The 15,089-nt window shown below is 38.0% G+C and overlaps 1 protein-coding gene across 6 annotated transcripts in view; it reads right to left on the bottom strand.

Annotated features, from left to right (window-relative positions):
* The window catches only part of FNIP2 (folliculin interacting protein 2), a 49,400-nt gene that overhangs the window by 13,969 nt on the left and 20,342 nt on the right, over positions 1 to 15,089 (bottom strand). For 4 of the 6 annotated variants that reach the window (XM_027456519.3, XM_013096646.4, XM_005016559.6 and 1 more), the window contains exons 2-13: positions 13,910 to 14,036; positions 10,684 to 10,815; positions 9,647 to 9,747; positions 9,493 to 9,564; positions 8,730 to 8,830; positions 8,501 to 8,590; positions 7,327 to 7,398; positions 6,588 to 6,717; positions 2,672 to 2,873; positions 2,015 to 2,103; positions 1,121 to 1,267; positions 828 to 997 (exon numbers count right to left, since the gene is read on the bottom strand). In XM_027456519.3, the coding sequence (XP_027312320.2) occupies positions 828 to 997; positions 1,121 to 1,267; positions 2,015 to 2,103; positions 2,672 to 2,873; positions 6,588 to 6,717; positions 7,327 to 7,398; positions 8,501 to 8,590; positions 8,730 to 8,830; positions 9,493 to 9,564; positions 9,647 to 9,747; positions 10,684 to 10,815; positions 13,910 to 14,036 (1,433 nt within the window). The remainder of the gene's footprint in view (positions 1 to 827; positions 998 to 1,120; positions 1,268 to 2,014; positions 2,104 to 2,671; positions 2,874 to 6,587; positions 6,718 to 7,326; positions 7,399 to 8,500; positions 8,591 to 8,729; positions 8,831 to 9,492; positions 9,565 to 9,646; positions 9,748 to 10,683; positions 10,816 to 13,909; positions 14,037 to 15,089) is intronic. The other 2 variants (XM_072037357.1, XM_005016561.6) reach the window with 2 other exon arrangements.

The following is a 15,089-nucleotide window of genomic DNA, read 5'->3' on the forward strand; positions in this document are numbered from 1 at the left end:
AGCATCACAGTGTAGAAGTCACATTACTGTTTTAGTGTGCATGTCAATACATTATATCACTGAAAGTTAAGGCTGATTTGGTACCAAACTCACACCTGCTGCCAAGACAAAGATTTTGAAGGATTCTACCACTGGCAGCATTGTTCTGAACTCTCACCCACTCATTTGATAGCATTATTTAATTCCCTGTACCAAGATAACAAAAGCTATGTGATTTTTGTTAGAGAACAACCTGAGGAGCTTGGAATAAAGAGAAAATCTTGTCCCAAGCCCACTCACATAACTCTGAATGAATGGAGGCTCTGCTACTTGCCATACTTTTATTCTGCTGTCTTTGTGTCCATGGTAACTCCATGAAGAGGTAAATGAAGGCAGCCTGTGCAGTCTCAACTACATTCTCTCCATCCAGGATGTTTCCCCTCATTCTTCCCAAACTGCTCAGATCATTCACAGTATTTGCACCCTCTTAAGATTTCTATAGAAAACCACTTAATCAGGCAGTGTAATTGGAGGACAACAAGGAACCAGTGAAGAACTGAGCACCTAGGCTACACTAACAGGCCTCCAAATACCCTTTAGCTTAATTCAAGACATCTGTTGGCAACTCTGCTCAGCTTGTACCAAGACAAATCAAATATCACCCAGACTTCCGCCACCGGTCAAGTACCTCAAGCCAGTGGCAGAAGAGTTATCATTATCTCAGCTGTCCTAGTCCAGATCTACCATGAGAAACCACATCCAATTTTAACTATGTACAAAGGAATGCATACTTCCAAGTAGCTTAGGTAAGAAGTGAATGCAGTGAAAGCTTTCAATTTCCTACTGACCAAGCTGTGCCCAGAGAGGGTTATACGGATGGGATTTTGCCAGCATGTTCACAAACTGTGATGTGCGCTTCTCAGAGAAGGCCTTTATGGGAGGATGGTCAACTGGCATTACTGTTGGCACCCAAGCCAGATGATACGTCAGCACCGCAGTTAACAAAGCAGCAAAGAACCTAGGAAAAAGAATATTGCACAAGTGTCAGAACATGCCCACATGCTCTGGGAAGCACATAAACCTTTAAGAAACTTTTTTTTGGGGGAGAATAGGTTGGGTAGAGGGGAAAATAAAAGCTTACTGGTTTTTGTTGATCTGTTCTATCAGAAAGGTAAATTCTTTAAGAAAACGTTGGCATAGCTGGTTCTTTTCCAAGGTGTTGGACATCATATTAAGCCACACAGGCTCTGCAATCCTTGGAACAGAATATAGGTTCCAGATGGTAATTCTGCTCAAAGAAGATTCCCAAAGATTGGCATGTTAATACATTCATTTCAAATTTGCAAATACAGGCAACCTATTCTCTATTGTCTATTGATTTTTATATATCAATTTACTTAGGTAGGAGCTAGGAGACTAAGCAAACTGGCATGTCTAGAAAAGTTTTCCAACTAGTGTCCAACAAAATTAGCCTGTTTAATTCAGAGTACCAGCAACATAGTGCCTTCAATTGCATATCCTTCCCTTTCTTGCATTCCTCTATGCAGTTTTATTCAGAGAAGTGCCAATTATTTGGTGGGGGGAGGTAACCTTTTCTTGAACTGCTGTCAACCTTCCCTCTTTTAGGTACCAAAAAAAGAGTGCCTTTGACAATAACTTTCCTGTCAGTTTCACCGTCCAGCATCTACACTTAACAGTAGACAACTCAACTGTCTGAATATAACAATCCATGTGCCTGCACAGACATCAGCAGAATCCAACTCTTGATGAGGTCTTGAAGACTGACAGTCCAAAGCACAAGCGAGCAAAACAAAGTATTTGTTTTATTTTCAGTCTGAAAATGGCTGAGCTACTTTTACTTAAGCTCTCAGAAAACATGTACCCAATACCCAGCACAGAAAACTCATTCACACTAACTTTAAAACTAGCTAAATTACAAAACCCTGCATTCAGTTGCTTATAATTGAAATTGACAAATATCTTTAGAGGTTCATTAGAGCAACTCTCCTTGTAATTCAGAATTCCATCAACTCACCTGAATTCTCCCAGGGCATCCATGACTCGGCTGATATAAACCTGCACTCTTTGGCTGGATTCTGCTATTTTTCTACATGAGATCATGGCCTTAATTAAGAGTTAAAGACAAAACAACTTCTTAAAGGACTCGCATTCTTCATCTTTTTAAGCTTCATTAACATGTCAAAATAATTAAGATCTAGCCCAAGTGTTATGCAACTGCTCAGGACAGCAGTAGCTGCCAACCTCCCTCCACATCATGATGAGGGACCAACTCCTAAAACTAAACATGGAGAGACAGGATAACATTTGAGAGAGTAAGGGGAAGACAACAAACTTTTGTTACCGCTCCTTTAGTGGCAGCGCAAAAAAGAGAATAACATCCTTTCCACAGTCTCTAGGGAGTCAGGACAAACTCATAGTGAAATCGGAGGACAAGAAAAAGAAAAGCCACACAGCATAAATCTCTATTTCCCTTCCGACTAGAAAAAAACTACAGCTTCTTTTCAGCACATGCTGAGTTCCAACATGGGGCTTAGGCTCAAGACTTTGTGTGGTAAGGAGGGAGGGAAGCTTCATATCACACACCTTCTCCCACTCTTCATCTATGATTCTAAAATACTTCATTCTGTTTGATACTTATATTTCCACATCAAACCAAACCGGTGTTCTGTACCTTTTCTATTGCATACTTCAGCTTGTTCATGTGGGATTCAAAGAGAGGAAAGTGAGAGAAAAAGAAATCCTGGAAGTTTCTCTGTGCTTCTTCTTTTTCAGGCAGAGAGAAGATAATGCTGATTGCAATTTTTTTCCTCCGGACCATTGCAGGATTGGAGCTACAGCTTTCATCAGCCATACTAAACATTTCTTCAGTGGACCTACAAGACAGATTGTTAGGACAGTTAGCTATGCACAGAACAGCGACTAGTCTTCTATTCATCTCTTTATATAGAAAAAGGAAACCTAAGAATAATTTTCCTTCTACTGCCTACGTAATACTTTTCTGTCACGTGCCATAAACAGAGGATACCCAGCATACTGATAGGTAAAACTTATGTTTGCTCCAACAGATCAAAAGTAAGGCAACCCTCAAAGAGGCTAGCAATTACTGGGGCAAACACTTTCCTCTGAAACAGAATACTACAGATACCCTCCTTATGGATTTATCTTTAAGGGAGATTAAGAAAAGGGAACAGAAAAACAACAGATAGTCATTAACAAGAAAAGGTTAAAGTAAATTTACAAAATAAAATGAACTAAAGACAAAGTGTCACCACTTATTAATCACTAAAAACAATGTCTACAAGTATAAGAGTTGGATACACTTCCATCTAAAGTGCTTTGTTTTCCACTAAAAAAATAAAATAGTGGCTATTTTGTAATCATTACTATTTTCCCAAGCTCTGTTTATTCACTGGAGAGTTCTGCCACATATCTTCTATTAGTGTTGCCAGCTTTCAGTATTACACATCAATTGATGTTGATCAAGACTGCTTCATATCTTCACCAACTTGGCCTGCGGATCAGAACACACCTGTAGCAACACTGCCTGGACCATGTAGGGTATCCTTCTGAAAACTCAGAAGGACCTGAATTAGTAACAGGACAAGAGACACCTCCTGAAATCCAACAATAATGACCATGCAACTGTATGGCTTCAATGCTGACTGTTCAGGTGTCATCCTACAGAAAAGGCCTTGGCCATCCAACAACATGACCAAGATGAACATGAGTCAGTAGTGTGCACAGGCACTGGTGAAGACTAAGTACCTGCTGAGGTGACTAGGCAAAAGTCTTCCTAGTCAACACCTCATTAGATAAGTGATCATTCCCCTCTACTAGGAGCTTATCAGGCCACTTCAAGAGAAGTGTGTCCAGTTCCGGAGCAAGGCCAGCAAACTACCAAAAAGGTAAGGAACCCAGATCACATGACAAAAGGAAAGTCTGAAAGTGCTAGGTGTGTTCAGCCTCAAGGGACACCTGATTGCTCTTTTAATAACCAGTGGGTAGTTATCCAGAAAATAGAAGCGGAGCCTTCAAGATGAACAGGTTTACACAACCTTTGGCTGTAAACAAGATGCAGCAGGGGAGTTTCTGGTTTTACGTGAAAGAACTTCACAGAAAAAATAAAGCATAAATTGGTTGCCCAGAGAGGTTCTTGAGACCCTTCCTTGGAGATTTTCAAAACTGAACTAAATGTGCTCCAGACCAACCTGATCTAAATTCCATTTTAGTCCTTTGAGTGGGCAACTGAATTAGATGCTACAGCTATCTGCCAGCACAAGGTTTTCTGTCATTATACAGAAGGGTGGCAACTCCCAGCCCCTCTCTATTCTTCCATAAATACTTGCACTGCAGTGACAGACATTGATGTTACTGAATTTGCAAAGACTATTTTTATTGCTTAAAGTTTCTGAATTAACTGAAAAATATCTTGAAGTAGTATATACACTATTCAATTAAAGTATTCCTTTCAAAAGAAAAATGGCTTTCAGTCCACACTGAGGAACTATAAGGAGCGAGTGGTAAGCACAGACAAGAAAAAGCTGTAGGAACACAAGAGGGACACATCCAGAGCAGCAGCTCAGAGGAACAGCTTGCTTCTGGACTTTTCTCATGAATTAAGTCTGCAATATCAGTGAGTGGTAATTAAATTCCTGAAAGCTTCTTGTATCAGAATTATCTTGAAATGAAACCTGTGGCATTTGTAAGCCCCTATGAAGCAATTACCAAGAGCAAAGTCCAAATCCTAAACTTTCATTCTAAGTTCAGTCTAAAAATAAGTGCTTTACAGTTTAATTGGTTTAACAAAACTATGCACACAAGTTTCTCATCATAGAGGTACAAGTCCAGGAATACAGGAAAAAATAAACAACAAAACCCCAGCAAAAACAGTTTGTGGGAAAACAGAGTTCAAGACAAAAACACAACCTCATTTGAACTTCAGGAACTTGCATGCAGAGACAAATTCCCAAGGAAGTTTGGGAAGGATGGGTCAGTCAGCATCCAGAAACATGACAAGTTTTTGTACTGCTTCTCAGGAACAGAATTTGAAAAACAGTGGTCTGCAAGAAAAGCCTTTTCAAAGCTGCTAATCTAGCTTGGCTGCCAACTGACTACATGAAGTTCCAGCTATACATCTCATTTTCTCTGAGCTACTGGCCTAAGACATTAGTCATGAAAACGGTGGAGTCTTGGCTGTACAAACAGAGTGCAAACTCTGCTGTCATTGAAGTATTCAACCGGAAACCTACTGCTTCTCCAGCAAGCATCAGAAAACAAGCATCTGAAGGGGCCATTTGGCTCAGAAAGAACCCCAAACCAAATGGAGTTCTAAACAGCAGAACTAATAATGCCCTGTTTCCAAGATCTTTCCTCAGCATGGATTCTCCCATGAGGAAAAGAGACAAGCTATTCCCTCCAGTGAATTAGAAGCCCAGTACAGCTACTTTCCTTTAAACAATTTGTTACGTTCATAACACTTCAAAGAACTTTCTAACTGTCAAAATGCAGCTGCTACTTTAATTTGCCTGAAATTACCTTATTTCCTTCTCAGTGTTTTAACATTTTCACACACTGTCTTATTTCTTTAGGAAACTAGACTATTTCTACTCACTGAAAGCAAAATGTTTACTAACTCATTTTCAACTGTCAGAATGATTTAGAAATCATGACCACTACATAAGTGTAACTGCATGATTCATGTTAATGATTCTGCAAAAATACCCAGGGAAAGTGTTCAATTGTTGACACTAGGGAAAGATGTTGAGCCAGAATTATAACATTTGAAATTGGGCTTATCAAAAATAGTGCGGTGGTTTTTTTTGTTTTGTTTTGTTTTTTAAGTAGACCACATATTTCAACTGGCAGTTTCTAAGGTTCTCCTAACTGAAGACAGTGAAGAGTAACACAGGCCACACAGTACAAGTTTCTTGTAGTCCTCCACTAATTCCATACGGTTTCTTGGTGCAGGTGGATGAGTACATATGAGCAGACAATCAAGACCCATTCACTATTTTGCAGCTGACAACAGAAAAATTTGCTTGTTAGCTACAAAAGGTCTGCTGCATTCCATGCTTTGTTATGCTATTGAGCTACAAAAGCTAATAAAATTCCAAAACAGAAGCCAAGCTTTTTGATCACAGCTCTTTTTTCTTCCTGTTTTGGCAGAAGTCACATCAGGAACACCCAGTGCTAGCCAAGAGAGTTGTCATGGGCTATTACTCTACAATTTCAGTAATTGCTCACTAGTCAAGACTTCATTGTGGTATAATGTTATTATGGCAGTGGTGCTGTTACCGTCTTTCATCTCAACAGGCTCTGCTCCTTCAGAAATAGAGAAGAATTTAATTTGCTTTTCAGGATGGGGTCTTTAGACAGACTCTACATTCAGTAAGTATGTCAAATCAGGCCTTGTAGACTCAGCCAAAACTTGATCTTCCCTCGCACTGGCAATCTTACCTAACATGCACAGAAATCAGAATGAACTGACAGTATTTATGACAGAATTCATGCTTTTAAATAAAAGAGGCTTAAACTCTGCTTAAATTATTGCCAAACAGCTGTTATAACCAGAAAGGTGTTGCACTCACCACCTTGGAATTATTCCGTTCTCTAAACTAGTTGTCTGACTTCGGAGCCAGCGACGTTGATAGCTGCTAGAAGATGATGATGAAGAGCTTGGAGATGGAAAAGGAGTGACCAGAAGACTGCTGAGAGATGCTATCAAAAAAGGAAAAAAATACATACTGAGTGCCAGTCAAATGCTTTTCTTCACACTCTGACAGGGAACAAATGCACATAAACATTGTTCTTGCTTACTGCTCTTTGTAAAAGAATTAGAGCAGTTTTCATATAACTTGCTTGCAACTGGAGGCACAATTATTTTAAAAAGTTCTTCTTGCCATAGAATATTATTTTCTTATAAAGACAGGGATCTCTCCTAGAACATATTAAAAGTAATCTTATTCCTGTTAAAAGCATTCTGCCATAAGATGTTTGCTCTCATTACACTAGATAAACCTCTTGGTCTCTTGACCTTTTTTCTATTCAGTGCAATCACCTCTTCTCTTCCCTTGCTATAGTTAGAGGACCAACCAGTTCTTCCTCCATCTTATAGATTGGTAAAAAACAAAACAATAGCTGTAAACAAAGAGCATCACTATAAATATTCTTGCATAAAGTCTTCGGCAATAGCAGAAAGAAAACTGCTTAGCAGATGTCAAAGAAATTTGGATTTTGGTCATAAAGGTGCCTAAATTCCACGTGATCCGCTGAGCCAAAGAACTGTAACAATTACAAAAGTAGGCAAACAAGAGAAACAGCAGATACCTGACCGAGCAATGCCACTGTCTCTGTCCTCATTTTGTCCTCTGCTGGGCATATCAACAGGTGTACTGTGTGCTAAAACAAACAGAACAGATCAATAGAAAATATTACTTAACTCATTATACTATTTATCAGCATTTTAAAGAAATGCTTGAGATTAAAGGTCATAAAACACCAAAGTTACATCCTGTACCATTACTCCAAATAAGCAGTGTTGCATGAGCAGAGGTAGTAGCAAACACTAGGTCTATGCTGAATATAATGTTACTAGAGGAAGTTAGTTACTTGGCCCAATCTAAGGTGTCTCTAAGAACCTTAAGAATGTTAATACAGTCTACATTACAAAATGCATCTAATTTTTGATTACAAGAACTGGTGGTACTGTCACTCAACTTGTTTGCAAGATTTTTAACTTATACAAGTCAAATATTACAACAGAATAGTCAAACATGTCCTTCAAGCTTCTGATTTACTCCCCAAGCAGAAATTATTATCTACACAGCTTCATGGTAAGAAACATTCAGCTTATGATGTACTACACTGAAGTGTTAGTAGTGCAGTCACTGAAATTGTAGAGCATGCAAAATTTGCAAAGGCTGTGAAGAAACTGCATTGGTATTCAAGTTCTTTTTTTTAATTAATGAACTAACTAAGCCTAATATCTACCCACCTGCATGGGTCATCAGTATGCCTGTAAAAGGAGACTATGTAAAGCAGCGCTGAGTTTTTAAAAATTAAAGGAATTGATATTGTTGAAGAAAATTAAAGCCCCTCAGACTTAGCTCAAGAAGTAGTTTTGAAAGGTTTATTTTTAGAAAATTAGTACGATATAGAAGAAAAAGCTGTATTATCAGCAGTACACCTCCACACTAGCAAGAAATCAGCAAGGCAAGAAACATAACTTCCCTAAGAAATATAAGGGCTCATTTATTATTAAACACACTGCATAAAAATGTCTTTAAAATTAAGCACTGGAATTAGAAAATAAACAAAAAGCAATTAATTCAGCCAGTTGTTTGGAAGAAAGATTTTAAGTATAAAGCCACATTTGTCTGTTGTCACTCTCTCAGCCCTTTCTATTTCTAGAGAGTAATTATGTTTCTCTCATAAGAATTCAGAGGAGCTGGATTTGTGTGCATATGGATGGGTCACACTGTGGTTGGCATTCCACACAAACCTGCAAAGAAAGAAGCACTGCGGATGAGCCGGAGGGGACCTCCTTCAGACACACCCTGCAGCAGTTTGCTGCTACACAGCTGTAACACACCTAGGAAACAAAAGCAATCTAGAGAAAATGCAACGCAAAAAAAAGGAAAAGGTGATGCACAGGAAAAAAAAAAACAACAAACTAAAGGAACAGATGGTGTCAACACTGTCAGAAAGACATAGAACCTGCAAATATTTACCTAAATTACTTCCACTGCGACAGGTTCCCAAACCATTCTGATTAGAGTTCAGCTTTCCCAAGCTGGAATCTTGGTTGATATATTCAAAGCTATCTTGTAAGCTAAGAAAAGAGAAAAAGGCAGTGTTTCTAACGATCAATAATCATTAGTATTAGCTTGAAGATTAGACTCATGTTATGAAAAAGTGAAAACTGAAGATTAACTTTAGAATTACATTCAAAGGATCAGTAGGTTTTCTGAAACTAAAAGGAAAAAGAGTCCTTTTCTATATAAACTCCCTCTTTGAGTTGTTGTAAGCTTCTGTGTATCACACACGGGATTCAGTTTTTTCAAACTTGCCCATTTTTGAGATAAAGGAAAAGAGAAAGATGAGAAACAGTAGCTTTTGCTATTGCTGAAGGAAACAAGTGCTTCTTGCAACATATTGCTTCACTCTTAAAAGCAAAGGATAGATGTTTTGAATGTCCAAAGTACCTAACCTCTGAAGTTTATGGCATGCCTTTGACAAATTAAGAAGCAGAAACTCAAGTGATCAACTGATTTTTCTTCTTCTATGTCCTGGCTGAGACTTTTCAAGTTCACACTTAACCACAAGCCCTCATTTAAGCCTTCATTTCCAATTTTCGTCTAGACCTTTCCACTTCAGCTAAGTCAAATTTTAAAGCAGTGACAGAAGGCCTACAAAAGGAAAAAAAATGAAAGACAACTGTATTGGAGAACGAGGGTGGGAGGGTATGGAGGGGAAGAAGAGAGACGTTCTTACTTATTGTTGCTTCCACTGAAGCTTCCTACCCTGGCTGAGAAGACTTTACTTATCATCAGTTGAGGGGGAGAGCTGAAAGGATAAACAATCATTTCAGTGAGTCATCAGTTCCAAGCGCCTGACAAGGGAGCACATCACAGAAAAGGACACTCACCGTATGTAGTGGATTTTCAAGGTGGAACCTTTGTAACTCATTGCCACCGAGCCAAACATCATTTCTCCCAGCATGTTGACATCAGAGGCTGGTCTAGTGTACTACACAGACAAGAAGAAAGGAAAAGCAAAGTCAGTAATGACTTGACATACTATTCTCAATTGAAATATGAAATAGTGACATAGTGCCACATTTTGAATGGAGAATACATTCTGCTTTTTCATGCAAAAATATGATCCTGTGTGGTTCTGACACACTAAATGCAAGTACAAGCAAGGACAGCTAGAAGATGTAGTTGGTTTTGCTCACTAGAGGAAACACTGCTACAAGCATTAAACTATCTTCACAAGTCAAATTTAAGTTCTCCTTTTCTGCCCCTACAGAAGACTTCTCAGAAGCATCTTTTATTGGAAAATAATTTGTGAAGACTGCATTTCTAGGAGCGATCAAGCCAATTTCTTCTTATGTTTCAAAAGACTAACCATGAACAACAAATATTGAGGTTATCAATTCTGAAGGAACTGATTTACCTTCTACTTGTATACAATTTTTCTTCTACCTTGTTCTATAGATGCTTCAAATTGTATTTTTTCCAGATAAAATAGTCATGCTTTCACAGACAGCCAGAGTATCACAAAATTGTTCTTAGAAGTTCTGAGTATCATAAAATTGTTCTTAGAAGTTTCATGTCACAATGAGACATTAAGTCCCCCTCATCTACCATGTCCAATAGCTTCTTCAGAACTGAACTGATATGACTGACAGTCATGTTTATAACTAGAAGAGGGAACTGTTTAGTGCTTTTGACTTTCAGAGTTGTTAATGCTATTATTTTCTAATGCTTTCAAAGAGGTCAACATAGAATAAAAGCTTAAGATGTGCCCACGTACACTTACTCTACACCACCTTAAATATAATCAGAATCTTGAGTTATCTACCGTAACTTGAAAATACTAAAATTGTAACTAGGGATTCAGCACATGTAAGTTAAGGCTTCTTCAGTAAGACAGATACATAGAAGTAATAAATAACAGTACCTGGTACTTCGGTATTTGCTCTCTGATATTTTGCAAACAGCTTATCGAGGGGCTATGGGAAGAAATATTGTTCCCGTTGCCTGCTTGGCAGTTCTTGACAGAAGCCTTTACAGCAGCATCCTCTGCCATTTTCTGTATCAAAACAAAGCAGTAAGAGCAATATAAGAAATAAAATAATAATTACGAAAATAAGATTCTCATCCATAAAAACAGCATGATAAGATTTTTCTTAAAATATAGTTCAGCGACAGAATCAAACACTTATTTGGTTCAAAACACATGTATTGATCCTATAAGAAAAAAGGCTAGTATGACAAAATAAATACAGAATTACTCACATTTAGATCCTCAGACAAGTTTCAACAATATCACAGAGTAATTAGTCAGATAAAGTTCTACTGGAAGATGATCCCCAATTGTTACAAACACATGGTGAGTAACATTTGCCAAAGTTTATATAAACAAATCTTGCCTATAGGCTGCTTACAAATCAATTTCTGTAACCATTTGCACAATTAGTCAAGCCACATATTACTTTTGCTTCCTAACTGATTATCAGATCCTTAACCAGAAGAACGGCCAACAAAATCAAGGAATAAGTAATGCATCATTTGGTAGAGCTAGCGGGTTATAAAATCCATTAGTTAAACCTGAATAGGAGTTGCAAAAGACAAGCTAATTAATTTAAGTCATCTGGATCTAAGGAAAGTTTACTCTCGAGTCACTATGTTTAGTAACATTGTAGAACTGACCAGTGACAGAAAAGAAGCCTTGGAAAATATTACATTAATACTATTTATACATCTTTCATTAGAAATGCTGCATTTAACTCATTTAACAAAACTAACCTTCAGTGAAGACTGCTTACATAGCCTTAAGACCATCACACGCTATTTAACCTTACACATTTAAGAAATTTAAAATCCCTTACTGAACATGTACTTAATGTGTATTAATGGAAGCCTCCGTTTCTTCAGTGCACATCAGAACGAAATACATTTTAACAGATCTTTTTGTACGAGCTTGTAACTCACTGGAAACATGCACTAGCAGAGTTCAAGTTAAATAGATTTTAGCGTGACCAAGGTAACCATAGATAACACTTTACAGAAAAGAAAGCAGCAGACAAAAAGAATTTATAATAACCAAGAGGCTAGTGCAACACAGCCAAATTTATGTCCTGTATTTTGGGAAAGGAACTGTAACAGGAAATTAAAATAGAATCCAATATTCCACAAAACTGATTTTTTTCAGATAAAAACTGAGTACTACACTGCAATAACTGCAGTAAGCTTTAGAATACTCAAATCATGATAAGGAGATGAAATAAGCAAAAGGAGAGATGCAGAAACAGGAAGAGGGAAGAGTGAACCAAAAAAAGTGGAACAGACAATCTGTACTTTTTGTAAGTTTACAGTACAGTAATGGTAGAACATCCCTGTTGATTTAAAATAAACCTCCTGGCATAGAAGTCTTGTTCTTCTATATTTTATCCCATACCTGCACTCCTTTTGTATTTTGTATTGTGTTTTTTCTTGGCCTACTATTTATTTGTAACTAGTTATGTCACTGTCATTAGGTGTTTATAATGACCAAGGGTTAGTAGCCACGTGCTTAACAAGCTATTGACAAAAATGCCAAATAAAAAGCAGACACACACCACCTGCAGAAAGAATGGGAGATTAGATCAAAAATACTGAAAAAAATGAGTACATTAAACAAGCCTGCTAGTTCCCCCAGGTAAGTTTAATGCACGCTTCAAAGACAACGTATTTTGAATATCTGATGTGAATAAAGCATTTATTACATTCTAGAAGAGTGCATAAATGTACAGTATACACACAAACACCCTTGACTTCAGTTTACATAGGACAGCTTAAGAGTAATCCTGCCTTAAATTTGAGTAAATTCTAGACTTACTGGTAGCATATCATTCACTTAATGTCAATGTCCTCTCTACTCATCATTCAAAGTGCTCTGGCATTTCTTTTTTACAAGGGTACCTAGACTAGTGTCTGCTGGGAAAACAGGTAATATCCTTTATCACATGCTATGAGGGAAATTTTAATCTGTGTTATGCCAGTGCTGCACCATTTTTGATAGGTCATTTTGCAGTTCACCTTTTAAAGTATTAAAGCAAATGGGGTATTTTGAACATTTAAATGGAGCCAGAAATGTTTCTTCCACACATTTTGTCCTCACATGCTGTGTGTTTTTAACCAACTTTAAGACACAAAATAAGAATGTTGATACTAGGTTTTATGGGGTGGTGGGTGAAGGGATTAACAGATCAGTCTGACCCACTTACCCTCATAAGCTCATAATCAGTCATTAGCTGATGATGCTCATCAGTCTGAGTGATGTGGAACAATTATATATTTGTTGCATGACTGAAATAGTTAGAAAGTGCTGTGTTTTGTTTGTTTTTAAAAGCACCTGCATAAGTAATTTTAACAGTCACAACTATTTGAGTATAGCTAGGGATTCTACAATCACAGTGGTTTGCCAGGATAAAACTGCAGGTTGTAACAAAGACTTCAGAACAAACAAACTTTACATAATTCAATGCAGAAAAGAAACAGAGCTAGTATGGCAGAAAAAAATATTGTTTTGCTTGTCTTAAATCACCCAAGTTCGCCAGAACATTATTCCACAATTTGTGTGCATAGAAAACAGAACAATTCGCATCTTCCCAATAGCTACTCTTGCCTGTATTTGTACCATCAGAAGTTATGTGTCCACACTGCCATGTGTTAGTCTTACACATGATGAGGTGGTTAGACAAAATAGAGTTGTTTTCATTTACAGAAAGCCAACAACTTCACTAATGCAAACACTAAAGGAGGACCAGCACACTTAGACAAGCTAGACATCACCAGAACAATGGGACTGCCCAAACAGCTAACAACAACAAAAAAAAAAAATCACATCCAACATTAAAAGGCTAAGGCAGTGCTCAGTTTAAAGGGGTACAAATTACTTTGCTTGGAAGTAAGTCAGGCTTAAGTTGGTTAAGTTCCAATAACACATTTGTATTAAAAAATACCAAGTAACAGATTCTAACAGATATCTAACACTCTTGGTGACGCTATCACAGAACTCAGAACAAGTGAAAGATCACAAATAAGATTATGAATTTGACATTGTCATTTTAAAAATTCCATTCCTGCTTTTGGGAAGGCAAACAGAAGAGCAATAGGACAAATGCACAGTTCACATTTCATACCTGAATAACAGCTTCATCAATTTTGCGGACAGCTGTGGAGTCAAATAAGACCTGTCTGCCTCTTCTCTCACAGTCCTGGTAAACTATCAGTCGGATTTCATTCAAGTCAAACTCCGAAGAGGACCAGCTGTAGATTACAAACAAGTTATTAAAAATAGTGTACGCACTTTGCAGGCTTATTTAAGCAAAGCAAAAGGTATTCAGCAAATACATCTTTTATTCAGCATTTACAAAAATTGGGCTGTAATCAGAACTCTGTGCAGAACTCAAAAGGACAGACACACAGGCAGGCACAGCCAGACCAAGTTTCATCCACCCTTTTTTCAAAGTTTTCCAGAAGAGAAACAAAAAAGTGTCTCAGCAACCTGGTGCTTTACTCTAACATGTACTCCCTTCTCTATACAGAGTCTCGATCACCTTTACTGAAAGTTAGGCATAGCATTTCATGCCCTTCTCTTAGTGCTAATAAAGAACAATGGATTTCCATCCTCTGCAACAGTCTTTCATAATCTGGGAGGATTACACAGACCCTCATCCTTCTCTTCTCTAAACAAAACAGTGAATTGTTTAGAATCTTTTTACTGTCCATATGAGCTATGATTTTTCCAATATTTAACCATTTTAACCAAAAGACCTAGCATTATTTTTCCTCTTTTTGGGGATGTTCAAGGTTTTAAGAGCTATCATAGATTACTGAGACTCGATCTCCAACAATGATGTAACTCGTTTAGTAGATGAAACCAAGACACATAGATCAGAAATGAGGAGACATTTCTTCTCAGAAAGAGCAGTCAGGCATTGGGATGGGTTGCCCAGGAAGGTGGTGGAGTCACCGTCCCTGGGGGTGTTCAAGGAAACGTTGGACGTGGCACTTAGGGACATGGTCTAGTGGGTGATAGTGGTGGCAGGGGCATGGTTAGACCGGACGATCTGGGAGGTCTTTTCCAACCCTGAAGATTCTGTGATTCTATTGTTGAGACTGTAGCTGAAGTAAAATGAGTCTCTGAACCTAGAACCTGCCAGCTCCCCAGACACACACCATGACACACCACTTGTCTCCTCAAGCTACCACATGGAGCTGAAGAGCATGACTGATCACAGCTGCAGCAGCAAGAGATTCTTTCCTAATTCCCAAGGGAGCTGGCATGCATGTTGGAGCATGGAGGCTTGCTGAGCCTCG

The sequence above is a fragment of the Anas platyrhynchos genome, chromosome 4, assembly GCF_047663525.1.
Source record: "Anas platyrhynchos isolate ZD024472 breed Pekin duck chromosome 4, IASCAAS_PekinDuck_T2T, whole genome shotgun sequence".
NCBI classification, from domain to species: Eukaryota; Metazoa; Chordata; class Aves; order Anseriformes; family Anatidae; genus Anas; species Anas platyrhynchos.